Source organism: Erinaceus europaeus, chromosome X, assembly GCF_950295315.1.
Source record: "Erinaceus europaeus chromosome X, mEriEur2.1, whole genome shotgun sequence".
Taxonomy (NCBI): Eukaryota; Metazoa; Chordata; class Mammalia; order Eulipotyphla; family Erinaceidae; genus Erinaceus; species Erinaceus europaeus.
The window spans coordinates 50,894,370-50,908,496 of NC_080185.1; the positions used below are offsets into that span (position 1 = coordinate 50,894,370).

General features: G+C 38.6%; 1 protein-coding gene across 1 annotated transcript in view; it reads right to left on the minus strand.

Moving 5' to 3' along the window:
- ALG13 (ALG13 UDP-N-acetylglucosaminyltransferase subunit) overlaps positions 1-13,688 on the minus strand; it is a 76,459-nt gene extending 62,771 nt beyond the window's left edge. Inside the window, 4 exon segments of the mRNA XM_060182654.1 lie at positions 4,969-5,065; positions 9,560-9,698; positions 12,413-12,575; positions 13,574-13,688. Of these exon segments, the coding sequence (XP_060038637.1) occupies positions 4,969-5,065; positions 9,560-9,698; positions 12,413-12,575; positions 13,574-13,654 (480 nt within the window). The 5' untranslated portion in view covers positions 13,655-13,688.
- Between the last annotated feature and the right edge of the window lie 439 nt (positions 13,689-14,127).

A 14,127-nucleotide genomic window follows, 5' to 3' on the forward strand; every position in this document is an offset into this window, starting at 1 on the left:
GTGTACAGATGAAATCTGGGCACTATATCTCAACACACACAAAAGTAAATTCCAAATGGATCAAATATTTTGGATGACAGATCAGAAACTATCAAATGGTTAGAGAAAACACTGGCAGAACCATTTTCAATTCTAAGTTTTAAAGGCATCTTTGATGACTCAAGCCCAGTGGCAAAGAAAACAAGTGGGACTACATCAAAAGCAAACCACAAAGCTTTTGCACAGCAAAAGGAACCATCACCAAAACAGACTCGTTAAGGAATGGGAGATCTTTCATGTCATGCACCAACTAATAACCTACATACAGTTCACCAAACTCAGCAACAAAAACAAACACCCCTATCCAAAAATGGGAAGAGGATCTTCAAAGAGATCCAATGAACTAACAGACATGTAAAAAATGTTCTAAGTCATTGGTTATCAAATAAATACAGAGCATTACCTGCAGCCATCAAAAAATCATGAGTCAATAAAAATATTTTTGGCTAAGACATGGTAAAAATTCATTGACAACACAAATTTAGAAGTAAAATATCATATAGATGATACACAATAGTATACTAGTCCTTCAAAATTATGTTCAAGAATCAATATGGAAGTCAATAACTACATATTCTACATTTCGCTTTGAAGACAGACCTTTTGTCTAGCCACTCATAAAAACTCATTGAAAGAATGAAATAACTATACAGTAAAAATTATGTTAAAGATATTCATGTAAAGAATCAAGCTTTCGGGCAGGGGTAAATAGCATAATGGCTATGCAGAAGAGTCTCTCATGCCTAAGGCTCCAAAGCCCCATGTTCAATCCCCTGTACCACTATAAGCCAGAGCTGAGCAGTGCTCTGGTAAATAAAGAATTAAGGTTTCAATGAACAACTGTCATTGGTAGCTACCTTAAATCTTTCCATGCAACTTTTTACTGGCAAACTCTATAAATAATATTCACAAAGCTGTCAATTGTTTTACTCAAAATACTCAACAGTGAATATTATTTAACATCATTTTAAATACCATTGGATATTGCATGCACTATGCTTTAGATTCTCTTCCTATAAACATCCGACCCTACAAACTTCAATGTGATGGCAACACCTTCTAAACAAGACAGATATTAAATACTCTAGTCAAGTGAAAGTCTGAAATAAATGTGTGTAAGAGGACAGTGTTTCCTAGAACTAATACCTAATAATAAAGTTAATAAGAATGGTAAGTTACGGAACTGTATTTGTCAATTATAAAAAGCCTACCATGTTTCACAAAGAAAATTTAAGACTTAAATTTTAAGTCCTACTTATGTAAGTAAGTGTAAGATGATAACCTCATGGTTTCATTCAAATTTGAAATATAGGCGGGGAGTTGGGCAGTAGCGCAGCAGGTTAAGCGCATGTGGCGCATAGCGCAAGGACCGGTGTAAGGATACCAGTTCGAACCCCGGCTCCCCACCTGCAGGGGAGTCACTTCACAGGTGGTGAAGCAGGTCTGCAGGTGTCTATCTTTTTCTTCTCCTTTCTGTCTTCCCTTCTTCTCTGCATTTCACTCTGTCCTATCCATCAACAACAGCATTAATAACAACAATAATAATAACATCAAGAGCAACAAGGGCAACAAAAATGGGGGGAAAATAGCCTCCAGGAGCAGTGGATTTGCAGTGCCAGCATGGAGTCCTAGCAATAACCCAGAACTTTTTTTTATTAAAAAAAAATACAGGCAATTGGAACATATGAACCTGCGTAGAAACAAGTGTTAAAATTGTATTTAAGACACTGTGAGAACTATGGTGGTTACTGCTGGGGGTAGGCTGTCGGGTGGTAGCTCAGAGGGTAGCTCAGAGGGTTAAACGCACGTGGCGCAGAGCTCAAGGACCAGCAGAAGGATCCCAGTTTGAGCCCTCGCTCCCCACAGGCAGTGAAGCAGGTCTGCAGGAGTCTATCTTTCTCCCCCCACTGCTCGTCTTCCCCTCTTCTCTCCATTTCTCTCTATCCTATCTAACGATGACATCAATAACAACAATAACCACAACAATAAAAAACAAGGGCAACAAAAGGGAAAATATAAAAAAAAAAACCTCACACAATTTTGGTGAAAGGTATGGTGTGCAATTATACCCTGCAATCTTATAACCTTGTAAACCATTATTAAATCACTAACAAAGGGCATAATGGTATAATGGTTATGCAAAGAGACTAATGAATAAAGTCCTGAAGTCCCAGGATCAATAACCCATCCCACTATAAAACACTATAAGCCAGAGCTGAGTAGAGCCCTGATAAAAAAAAAAAAGTGTATTAAATCACCAAAAAAACAAAAAATGAACAAACAAAAACAGGAAAATAGCTTCCCTCCCCAAATAAATAAAAGAGTTCTTCCAGAATAGGAGTCATGTTGATTAAAAAAAAAAAAAAAAAGATTCTTGTGGTCCGGGAGGTGGCACAGTAATAAAGCTTGGACTCTCAAGCACTGAGGTCCTGAGTTCAATCCCCGGCAGCACATGTACCTACCAGAGTGATGTCTGGCTCTTTTTCTCTCCTATCTTTCTCATAAATAAAATCTTTTAAAAATGGATTCTTATTATATTTATTTATGCTGAAAGTCTGAATCAAAAAATAAATGGGCTTGAGATATTTAAGAAGCTGAGTACCTGGAGTCTAGTTAGATAGAAAGGTAGAAAAGGTTAGATATAGCGAGTCTGACTAAATGGTGACACTACTAGTAATGATATGGATCTCAGAGCACAAAAAAAGGATAAATATGATTTTAGTAAAGGCCCCATTGAGATTTTAGGTGCTTAGAGAATCAGCAGACATACATGCCTAAAAGGAAACTGGCAACCAGGTGAATCAATTAATTGGACATTTCTCCATATAGATTTTGAGTAGCAATCTGTATGTATTTGTAAAAAGCTAAAATAGGCTATATACCAATGGCTACCAAACAATCTAAATTTCTTGGGATTTTTTTACTTCAATTATTTGGTTCTCCACTTGTGATAAGAAAATACTGAAATTCGTGCTCGCTTCGGCAGCACATATACTAAAAAAGAAAATACTGAAATTTAGCATTATAATCACAATTTCCAGGCTCTCTCTGACCCTGACTAACACAAGACTTTTTTATATTATGGTCAGAGCTCCGTTTTCTTATGGCAAAAAAATGAAACAATAACTTCACAGGATTAGTATAAAAATCAGAATTTAGGGCCAGGTAGTGGTGATACATGATACACCCAGTTGTGCACACAACTATCAAGTGCAAGGACCTGGCTTCAAAACCCTACTCCCCACATACAGGGAAAATGTTTCTCAAGCTGTGAAGCAGATATGCAGATATGTCTTTCTCCATCTCTATATCCCCCTCCCTCTCAATTTCTCTCTGTTCTATCCAAACAAAACAGAAAGGAGAAAAAAAAAGTAAACAAAAGAGGCTACTGGCACCACACCCCAATTACAGCCATGGTGGCAATAAAAATGATATTCTGAATGCAGAGTGCTTTGAATAGTACCTGTATATATGAAGCATTCAAGAAGTCTTGACTCTGATTTTTTACTCCCCACTGTTAAAACTATGACAATGACTGTATACCAGAAAATTAATGACTGACTACACATTTATCAGGTCCATTCATTCCAAATCTTTCCCCAACTGTCAAACAATCTTTCTACATACCTAATTTCTCAGACTATAATTCTTATCGGAAAAAATATATATTCTAAACAAATTGGAGGGGCTGCTTATACCCTTATAAAATGGCAAAGAAAATATTACATTACTGCTTAATATTACTGACATTTATTCTTGGAATTCTTCCTTAAACAGCCAAACAAGCAGTATACATTTTAATTTTGGCCCCTACATCTACATGACTTTGTCTTTAAAATCTAAGGAGACATTTAGTACTGCTTTTCTTAGTGCTTGGCAACTACAATGGTCCAGAATCCCCAATCTGGAAAATCTATAAAAGCATATGGCATATTCCAAGTAAAATGTTCAGAATATTCAAGTTTGGTATTACACTAAGATAAGAATGTGTTTTTAGTGAATTCTGTTTATATGTTTATAATTCTGTTTAAACTTTCTATCAGGATATTATGAAGACTAATTTCATAGGTCTTGAGACCAATTATTCAAAAAAATGCATCTATCTTTGGGTTAGCTATATGAACTTTAAAACCATATATTTAAGACATTATGCATACCATTTATTTATTTGAAAAACTAATTTTAAGCACATAACTTACCAGCCCTTTCCTATTACAGTTAAGTATTTCAATATCACTATGAGAGGAAGTCTCAAAAAAAAAAAAAACTTCTTGGTAGAAGTTCTTTCTGATATATTTTTCTCAAATCAATAAAGCTTTGACACTGGGTAAAATTATTTACCATTTCTTAGCTATATAGAAGAAAGGTGAATATATCCATTCAACTGCTCAGGACAAAAGTAGTTTCTTAAGTATAGGACATAAACTGACATGACAGTCTTGGTAATACTTTTATCCTATTAACTTTTTAAGACAACAGAAGCAATAATACTTTGAAAAATTGGTTACTTGTATTATGAATCTAAAGATTCTGACATAATTTCTTTACAACTTTGTTACTTACTCCTTCATTATTTCCCTAACATTAAATCAATTAAGTTTGTTGTTTTTGTTAAGAGTCCATGCATTTAACTGACTGTTTAATGGTTCCAAATCCATCTGAGACTATAGAATAAATCCTGTTAAAGATCAATAAATATCTGAGAAAAATTCAATAAATTTACTAAACTATAATTAGGATTTGCATCTAAATGCTACATTCACATCATAAAAATTTCAATACATTCTATACATGTAGAAAGTTTACTGATTTATATTATTCTGCAAATATACCATATATATATAATTTGATTTAAACACATTCCATAAGTTGGATTTCAGGGGTGTATTTAAAGTGTTGAGAGTGTACTGTTTATTTTTTTAATCCAACAACTTTATCCAAAAATGCAGAAAATTTTTCTGGCTGGCCAGGAGTAAAACATTTCAGTGTTGATAAGTCCATTGACTGTAACAGCCCAGGAAGCGTGCTAAAACAGAAGAAGAAAAATATTAGGTAATATGGGAGAAAATTCCATAATTCATCTGCTGCCCACTCGATGACTGAATCTAACTTCCAAGAATACTGTGATGTATCTCAAACTGCATGTGAATTTTAATGTAATCTGACAGGTATACATAGTAAGAAGAATTAAACATAGGTATTCTGGCTATTCAAAGGTTTCTTATACCACTTCACTTTTACTAAGACTTAAATGAGTATTGATTTTTGGTAACTGTAAGAAATCCAAAGAGGATTTTCACTTTTTAAAGATAAAGTGGGAGGGGCCGGGTGGTGGCACACATGGTTGAGCGCACATGTTACAGTGCACAAGGACGTGGGGTTCAAGCCCCTGGTCTCCACATACAGGAGGAAGCTTCACAAGTGGTGAAGCAGGGCTGTGGGTTTATCTCTCCCTCCCTCGCTCCCCTTGCCCTCTTGACTTCTGGTTCTCTCTATCCAATAAGTAAAAGAAACCAAAATTTTTTAAAAATCTATTAAAAACAGAGGGAGTTGGTGGTAGCCCAGTGGATTAAGCACAGGTGGCACAAAGCGCAAGGACCGCCTTAAGGTTCCCGGTTCACCGGTTCACAAGCAGTGAAGCAGGTCTGCAGGAATCTATCTTTCTCTCCCCCTCTGCCTTCCCCTCCTCTCTCCACTTCTCTGTCTTATCCAACAACAAGGACATCGATAACAACAAAACAAGGGCAACAGGGGGGCCAGGAGGTGGCCCAGTGGGTTAAGCGCATGTGGCAAGAAGCACAAGGACTGAAGTAAGGATCCTGGTTCAAACCCTGGCTCCCCACCTGCAGGGGGGTTGCCTCACAGGCGGTGAAGCAGGTCTGCAGATGTCTATCTTTCTCTCCCCCTCTCTGTCTTCTCCTCTCTCCATTTCTCTCTGTCCTATCCAACGACGACGACATCAGTGACAGTAACTACAAGAACAAAACGAGCAACAAAAGGGAAAATAAATAAATAAATAAAACATTAAAAAATAAAACAAGGGCAACAAAAGGAAATAAATATTAAAAAAAGATAAAATGGGACCGGGCAGTGGTCCTGGTTAAGTATTCATGTTACAGTGTGCAAGGACCCAGGTTCAAACCCATGGTGGTTCCCATCTGTAGTGAGCTGCAGGTGTCTGCCTCTCTCCCTGTCTTCCCCTCCCCTCTCAATTTATCTGTCTCTATCCAATAAATATTTAAAAAGATAAAAAATTAAAAATAGGGAGTCGGGCGGTAGTGCAGCGGGTTAAGCACAGGTGGCACCAAGCCAAGGACCAGCACAAGGATCCCAGTTCGAGCCCCCGGCTCCCCACCTGCAGGGGAATTGCTTCACAAGCAGTGAAACAGGTCTCCAGGTCTCTTTCTCTCCCCCTCTCTGTCTTTCTCTCCTCTGTCCATTTTTCTCTGTCCTATCCAAAGACAATGACATCATCAACAATAACAATAACTATAATAATAAAAAAACAAGGGCAACAAAAGGGAATATTTTTTAAAAAGTCACAAATATGTAGAACCTGTAGTCAGTATTTGCTGAGTCCTTACAGAAAGCAGTAATCGTGACACTACCTAGTTCATTCCTTGAAAACTACTATACACAGGCTGTATATTCACTACATTCCCGCTTTTACTATTTATCATTGCTACTTTAGGTTTTGTATGCTCTATGGTATGATTCTTTGGTTATCTTGTGTACAATATACTATTATGGCTTACGTAAAGTTTCACAGAAATGTTCTACTTCTGAATAGTGAAGAAAAGGTGTACTAAGGGCAGTATATGGCAGTCAATTCAGCAGTCATTTTCTCTCCTTTGTTACATGAAGTATTTCAGAAATGTTCATTCATGAAAGAATTATTTAGATTAGTTTGGATCACTTTTCAGAACTGGGCATAAATAATTTCATTAAATTATTTTATAAAAGCAAGAAGATAAACTGAACAGTAAATATTGCAACATACTTAAGCTGAGATTAGGCCATGAATGGAAAAATAACCTTATTTGCAAGTGAATCATTATCGTAAGTCTATAATCAAGCAATGTATGATAGCTATACACCTTGGAAATAAGGTTCCAAATCACACCGCAAAAAAAAAAAAAAAAAAAAAAAGTAGAAGAAAGAAAGAGAAAAAGAGAGGAACTACTACTTGGGCTGGGCCACTGGGTTGGAGACCCTGCTCCCCACGTGTGTGTGGGGGGGTACGCCACAAAGCAGGTCTGCAGGTGTCTCTTTCTCTCTATCTCTTCTTCCCTCTCAATTTTTCCATCCTATCAAGCATAATATAAAGAAAAAAAAAATGGCCTCCAGCACTAAGCTCCAGAGAACCTTCGTGGCAAAAACAAAAACAAGACAAAAAAAACATTACTTCAAAAATTTAACTGAACAAATCACTTAAATTAGAACAGACATACTGCCATCCAGCCTACATATGGATAAATAAGTGATATACCAAAAGTGAAAATATACATAACATATATGTCTGTGATGCTCTTGAAATTTACATAGGAAAAACATCTAAAACTATTAAATATTCAGTGGAGACTTGCACAACTTGCTTTTAAACTTGAATAGTCTGTATATGCTAATGAAACAAGTGTTCCTTTTCAATGTGCTGATACGAAATTAGATTTAACATTTATAATTAAAAACACTGCATCTGCAAAAATTGATTTATATAAATCAGTTCATAAGATAAAATTTTGGAGCATATAGAGAAATGGCTCAACTGGTAGAACACTATACTCGTATGCTTGCGAATGATTCCCAGGTTCAATTCCTAGCACTATGAACGAAATCCTATCATGTCCAAAGCCCACATAATTCCAATTGTCTAGTATGTCCCCACTAACAATACTTTTATTTCTATATTACAATGCTATCTCGACATTCCCTCTCCTCCATCTATATGGATTAGGACACCAGGTAAGCACTCCTGGAAAAAAAAATCAATGAATCTGAATTTTAAACAAGAATTTGAATCTTTCTTTTACTGATCTATGTTATGCTAAGTGGTTAGAAAAGTACCTATTACAACAAAATCTGTTCAACAAATACCTAACAAACAAGTACTTACTATGCCAAAGAGACAAAAAGCAATAAAGTTTTTTAAAGTTCTCTTATGTTCCACTCAGTTTATAAGGTTTACTTTTATAATAAAATTAATTTCAAATCACTATAACATTCCATGAGACCTATACTATTTATTAGTGACTTAATGATTTACAAAATTATAAAATTGGGGTATAATTCCATAATGTTCCCACCACCAAGAGTTTTGTGTCCTTATCCACTCCATTGGAAACTGCAGTATTTCTCCCCTTGACCTATACTTTTTAAAAGTATCTATAGGGTGGGGGTAGATAGCATAATGGTTATGCAAAGAGACTCCCATGCCTGAGGCTCAATCCCAGGTTCAATTTCTCCCACACACACCACCATAGGAATTACTGACCTGACCCTTTGGAAAACTTCTAGTATCTCAGAAGAATTAACGGAAAACAAACCAGTAACTTTTGTCATCCTATTGTAATGTTCATCAGTTCTGCTTGACTTGTACTTATATTTCTAGAAAAGAATATTCCTTGGCAAGAAGTAGTTCCTCTGCTTAAAAGATTTCAGTGGATTCTTCATAACCATAGAATAAAATCAGAACTCTTTTATGAGCTATCTCCCTCCAGATTCATCTCCCCTTATTCACTGTACATCGTCCACACTAATCTTCCCTCTACTTCTCAAACACACAGAAGTCAACTTCATTCCTAATTTTGGATCTCTGCAATTGTTATTAACCACTGTGCCTCTAGACTTCACCATGACTGGTATTTCCTTCTCATTGAAGTCTCAGCTCAAATATCTGATATCCAGTCATGTCTTCCCTGATCATTCTGCGCAATTAGTCTTAACTTCAATTATCACATCACATTGTTTCAATTCCACGACACACTTCACCATGTGAAATTACCTTGATCCCTTATTTGTGAATTGTTCAGTATCTATCTCCCATTAATGAAAAATGTGCACCTTGAAAGCAAGGACTTTAACTAATTTACCACTATAACTACAGCACCTGAGACAGTATTTGTTATATACTAGGTATAGATTAGTGAATGAATGTTTAATTTAGTGATATCAGTGAATTTATAGAATGAAAAAGTTTAATTACAGTCAAATTCCTCCCCTTCAATCATTAAAATCTAAAAAATGCATTCAGAATTTACATTGTCAGAGACTTGTGCACCTAGATGTTCACTATAGTGTATGTATATATACACTCACACAATTCACATATTCATACGCAAAAAAAATACAATATGAAAATCTTAAGACAAATTAGAAGACAAATGAGAGTTTTACGGGTAAAAAATCAAATTATATAGGATAAATAGAAGGCATTAAAAGGCTGAAGAGATAGATAGTTTAGATGAATAAAGGGTAAGAAAGGCAAAGGTAGAATTAAGGCAAGAATCAGTTTCTGGTATACCTGCAGGTACAGTAGAAGAGATGGCCGTCCTTGTGAAGCTGCTTTGCCAATTCTAGCTGGTGATTGTTCATCAATTTTTCATTTATAACCACTACAAGTGGCTTTCTATTTTCCAGAGTCTCCAAACAACTTCCTGCACCTACAAAAAAACTGAATTTGTTAATACAGTTAAGATTAAAAAAAAAAAGTTAACGTGCTGCATCAAGTTTTACAGCTATAAAGTAGAAGTTAAAGGGGAGGGCAGCAAAACAGTTCACTTGGGAGTGTGCCTGCTTTGCAACAGACAACCCAAATCTTAGCTTCCCCCCCCTAAAATTAATGGGAGTACTACTGCACTGAAAGAAGCTTTAGAGCTATGGCATTTGTCTTTTTGCTTAACATTCACCTTACAAAGGAAATGTTGACTTACAAGATTGCTATCACAGAGCTATAGTTAGCCTTGAACGGTGGAACCCCCGAAGAAAAAAAAAAGACAAAATTCCCTTAGTTGGTATAGCTATAAAATAGACCTTTAATCATATATTCAAAATATAATAAAAAGTATTAGAAACTGTATTAATTCTCCCATGATCAAAGATATGGGTTGACTATTTCTATAACTATCTATGTTTGTCCATTTTTTTCTATGATACTGCATTCTCTTCCTTTCTCAGTCACACCTACTTCAGAGTGTCCTTCATTTTTTTCCTCCCCTATTCTCTCTCCAGGTCCTAATGGAATTGGAGTTCAGAGCCCTCTGGTTACCTTCCCCTAACATTTACTCCTCTCAGGAGTATGAACTAAAATTCTTTATGGGGTGTGAAGGTAAAAGGTCTGGCTTTTGCAATCACTTCTCTGCTGGATATGGGTGTTGGCAGGTCCATCCATATCCCAGACTAACAACCGTATACCTATCTGTTGTTACTAAGTGTCAAAAACCTGACTTATTTATTTATTTATTGCCCCCAGGGTTATTGCTGGGGCTCCCAGGACTCCACTGCTCCTGGAGGCTGTTTTTCCCCTTTTGTTACCCATGTTGTATTATTTTTGTTGTGGTTAGGACAGAGAGAAATGGAGAGAGGAGGGGAGAAAGAGAGGGGGAGAGAAAGACACCTGCAGTCCTGCATCACCACTTGTGAAGTGACACCCCACCAGGTGGGGAGCGGGAGGCTCGAACCAGAACCAGAATCCCTATGCTGGTCCTCGCGTTTTGCGTCATGTGTGCTAAACCTGCTGCGCTACCGCCCGACCCCTAAGTCTGATTTATAAACCTGATTTACCCTCTGGTCATATGCAGTTATCAATGATTCAGGTTCAACGAAATATACCTGAAAATGACTGTACTTCTATTCAAATGCAAGTAGATAACAATGACACAAATAAAAACGCCAGTTGGTGGCGCACCTAGTTGAGCGCACAATGCACAAGGACCCAAGTTTGAGGTCCCAGTCTCCACCTACAGGGGAAAAGCTTTGCAAGTGGTTAGTGTTGCAGGTGTCTTTCTCCCTCTTTTTTTTCCTCCAGGGTTATCACTGCACTACGAATCCACTGCTCCTGGAGGCTATTTTTTCCCTTTTGTTGCCCTTGTTTATTATTGTTATTGCTGTGGTTGTTGTTGGACAGGAGAGAAATCGCGAGGAAGGGAAGAGAAAGATACCCACAGGCCTGCTTCACCGCCTGTGAAGCGAGCCCCTGAGAAGCGACCCCTGTAAGTGGGGCTCGAACTGGGATCCTTATGCCTGTCCTTGTGCTTTGAGCCATGTGCACTTAACTCGCTGCGGTACCCACCAGACCCCATCTCTTTCCCTCTCTATTACCACCTTCCCTCTTGACTTCTGGTGGTCTCTATCCAATAAATAAATGAAAAATCAAACTTTGTCCACTATTTGAAGCAAGTCTGTGAGATGGTATCCTAAAAACATTCAAGGATAAAATCTCCAGAAATGTACATACATACAACTTTGAAACCTAAAATCACCTAGTTATTTTAAATGGAAGGAGACTAGTAAGTGAGCAGAAAAATCTACTTTGGGTAGGCAACAGTTAAAACATACTCCAAATAAGACTGTTATTTGTCTATTATTTATTAAATGGACTTCTGTGTCTCAGTTCTAGTTCTTTCATAGGTAGATGCAGATAGTAATAGCACTAAATTCACAGGATGGCTTGGGAGGACTCAACCAGTGTTGAACAGCAGTCAAGTTGTTAACTTTTTCCCCAAACATCCCTAAGTATCAATATTCCGTAATGTCTATTTCTAATAATACTTCCAACTACGGCTTCAAATGACCAAGAAACTCCCCTAATTTATTCTGTAGTCAAATTTCTCAATGTTCTACAAAAGTCAGTGCTTCTAAAATTGCTGGCTAATCCACTAACTCAGGATGTTTCTCTCAAGAGCAGGCACGTGATTTACACGTGTGGCTGTTAAAGAGAATTTCTGACTATCAATTTCACACATGCATTTAAAATAAACATTAAGAAAACCTTAAAAAATCTATTTCTTCATGACCAATCCAACCAATCAGCTGGCTGGGTAATGCTGAAGCTGTAAGCCCAAATTCTAACTTAAAAAATTTAGCTACTCTTCACACGTTACTGGGCAAGAAATCTTGCCTCCCATCCGGTATATAGGACTCTTGCCTGTAGTGGTGTTAACTATAACTAATTCTCCATCCTTACCTCACTCAAAAATAAATTAGTTTCTATAATGGTCTCAACTGTTACATTAAAGCATGTATTATATTTGATATTGGTACATTCAAGTATGTATTAAATCAACTGAATTAATGGGGTAGTTTTATTACAACTCAAAAAGTCAAAGTTTTCATATTGTCTATCAAAAACCAAACTTAAGATTCTAAAGCACTTTACCTGCGTGGCTAATAACAAGATCTGCTTTTTGAAGGTCGTCTTTCAATGAATCCTTGTACCTGTAAACATCCAGAGTAAAAGACTCTGTACTGAATGATTCAGGCACCACCTTTCCTCTACCTATTTGTAGGACAAGTCGGTTGTAACCAAGTTTCTTGATTATCTGAAACACGAAAAAATAAGAAAATGTGACCGTTTTTAAACAAGCTATAGCATAAAAAAATACAGTAATAATCCTTAAAGTGTAATTCAAACCCAAGCATGGGTTACCAAAGTCTTCAGCTAGTTTTCAAAAATGGCCCATTTTACTCTGTACCGAGACCTAAACCAAACACATAGTCCTGCTGCATCTAATTGTCCCAGCTCACCAAGTCATGAAAAAAGCTGACCTCAGAAGTGGAACAGGCAGACTTTGAAAGAGGTGTTGAGAACTAGTTGGGAGACCAAGCAACAGACGTCTGCCTCATGGCTTTGAACGACTCCAAAAGAAAGCACGCTTTAGAAAGAGCCCCGTAGTCTGAGGACGCAGGTGGAGAGGGCGTCAGAGGAGGAGCAAAGGCCACTTGAGGGAGGTGGCGGGTAAGGTGGGGCCACGGAGGCGAGGGCGGGTCAAGGCGGACAGGGGCGGGGCAGGGTAAACAAGGTAGGGGGCTCCACGAGTTGGGCCCAGCCCGGAACGGGCCTAGCGCGCCAAGACCGCCGTGGATCACAAGGGAATAATTAGGCCTGAGGGGCGGCCGCTGACGCCAGCCCTGGCCTTGGAGGCTAGCGGGAAGAAAGGCCTGAAGGGGCGGAGCCGCTGAAGGGAGGAGCGAAGCCAGAAAAAGGCGAGGCAGAGAAGCTGTGAGGAGGAGCTGCAAAAAGACGGGGAGGAGCGACAGAGAAAAGCAGGCGGGGAAACGAGGCAAGAGAAGACAGAGAATGGACCTCGAGGAGCGAGGGAGGGGAAAGTCGGAGGAGGGCCCAGCTGCACGAAGGGAGGAGCCAGAAAAGGGGCGGCAGCACCTGAAAAGACCTGCTGGAGTTTTCCTTTTTTTTTTTTTCCTGAGCATTGCGGTCAAACAAGGTTAGAGGTTAAAGTAAGGTTGGTGGCAGCCAATGGCGAGTGAAACAGGACGCCTTAAGCCTCCGCCGGCCCGCCAGGCCGAATTCCCCACTCACTTGTAGACTGTCGTAAGCCGATACACACGCAATGAGGTCGTCAAAGCTGGTGGTCCCTACAGTAACAAACACGCACTTCATCGCGCGGGTTCCGCGACTCCGAACTGCAAGGGCCGGATGTGACGTCGCAGATGCCACGCGAGCAGCTACGCCCTCACTCCATGGGGGAGGCGGAAATGAGGAGGGAGAGGGAGGGACTTCATAGCTAGCTCGGTGGCCTGAACATGTTAACCAACGTTTTGAGCTCTTCTACCACCTAGTGGAATCCTCTGAATAACTGCATGGGAAATTCTATTCCCCCTCCCTTCCTTTTAGTTCTCAACAAACTTTTAGTTTGTTGAGAACATGTGCCCCCCCCCAAAAAAAAAAAACTGTCTATTTACGCCCACTAGCCTGGGAGTGGGGGAGAAAGGATGGTTCACTGTGTCTAGGGCATATGTGTGGTTCCAGTTCGACTATGTATAGTAGTTGTTCTCTGCTCACATGCTCCCTCTATCTGAAAAAACAAATTCTGAAGGAGCCAGTGGGTGGTGCAACCTATTGAGTGCACAAAC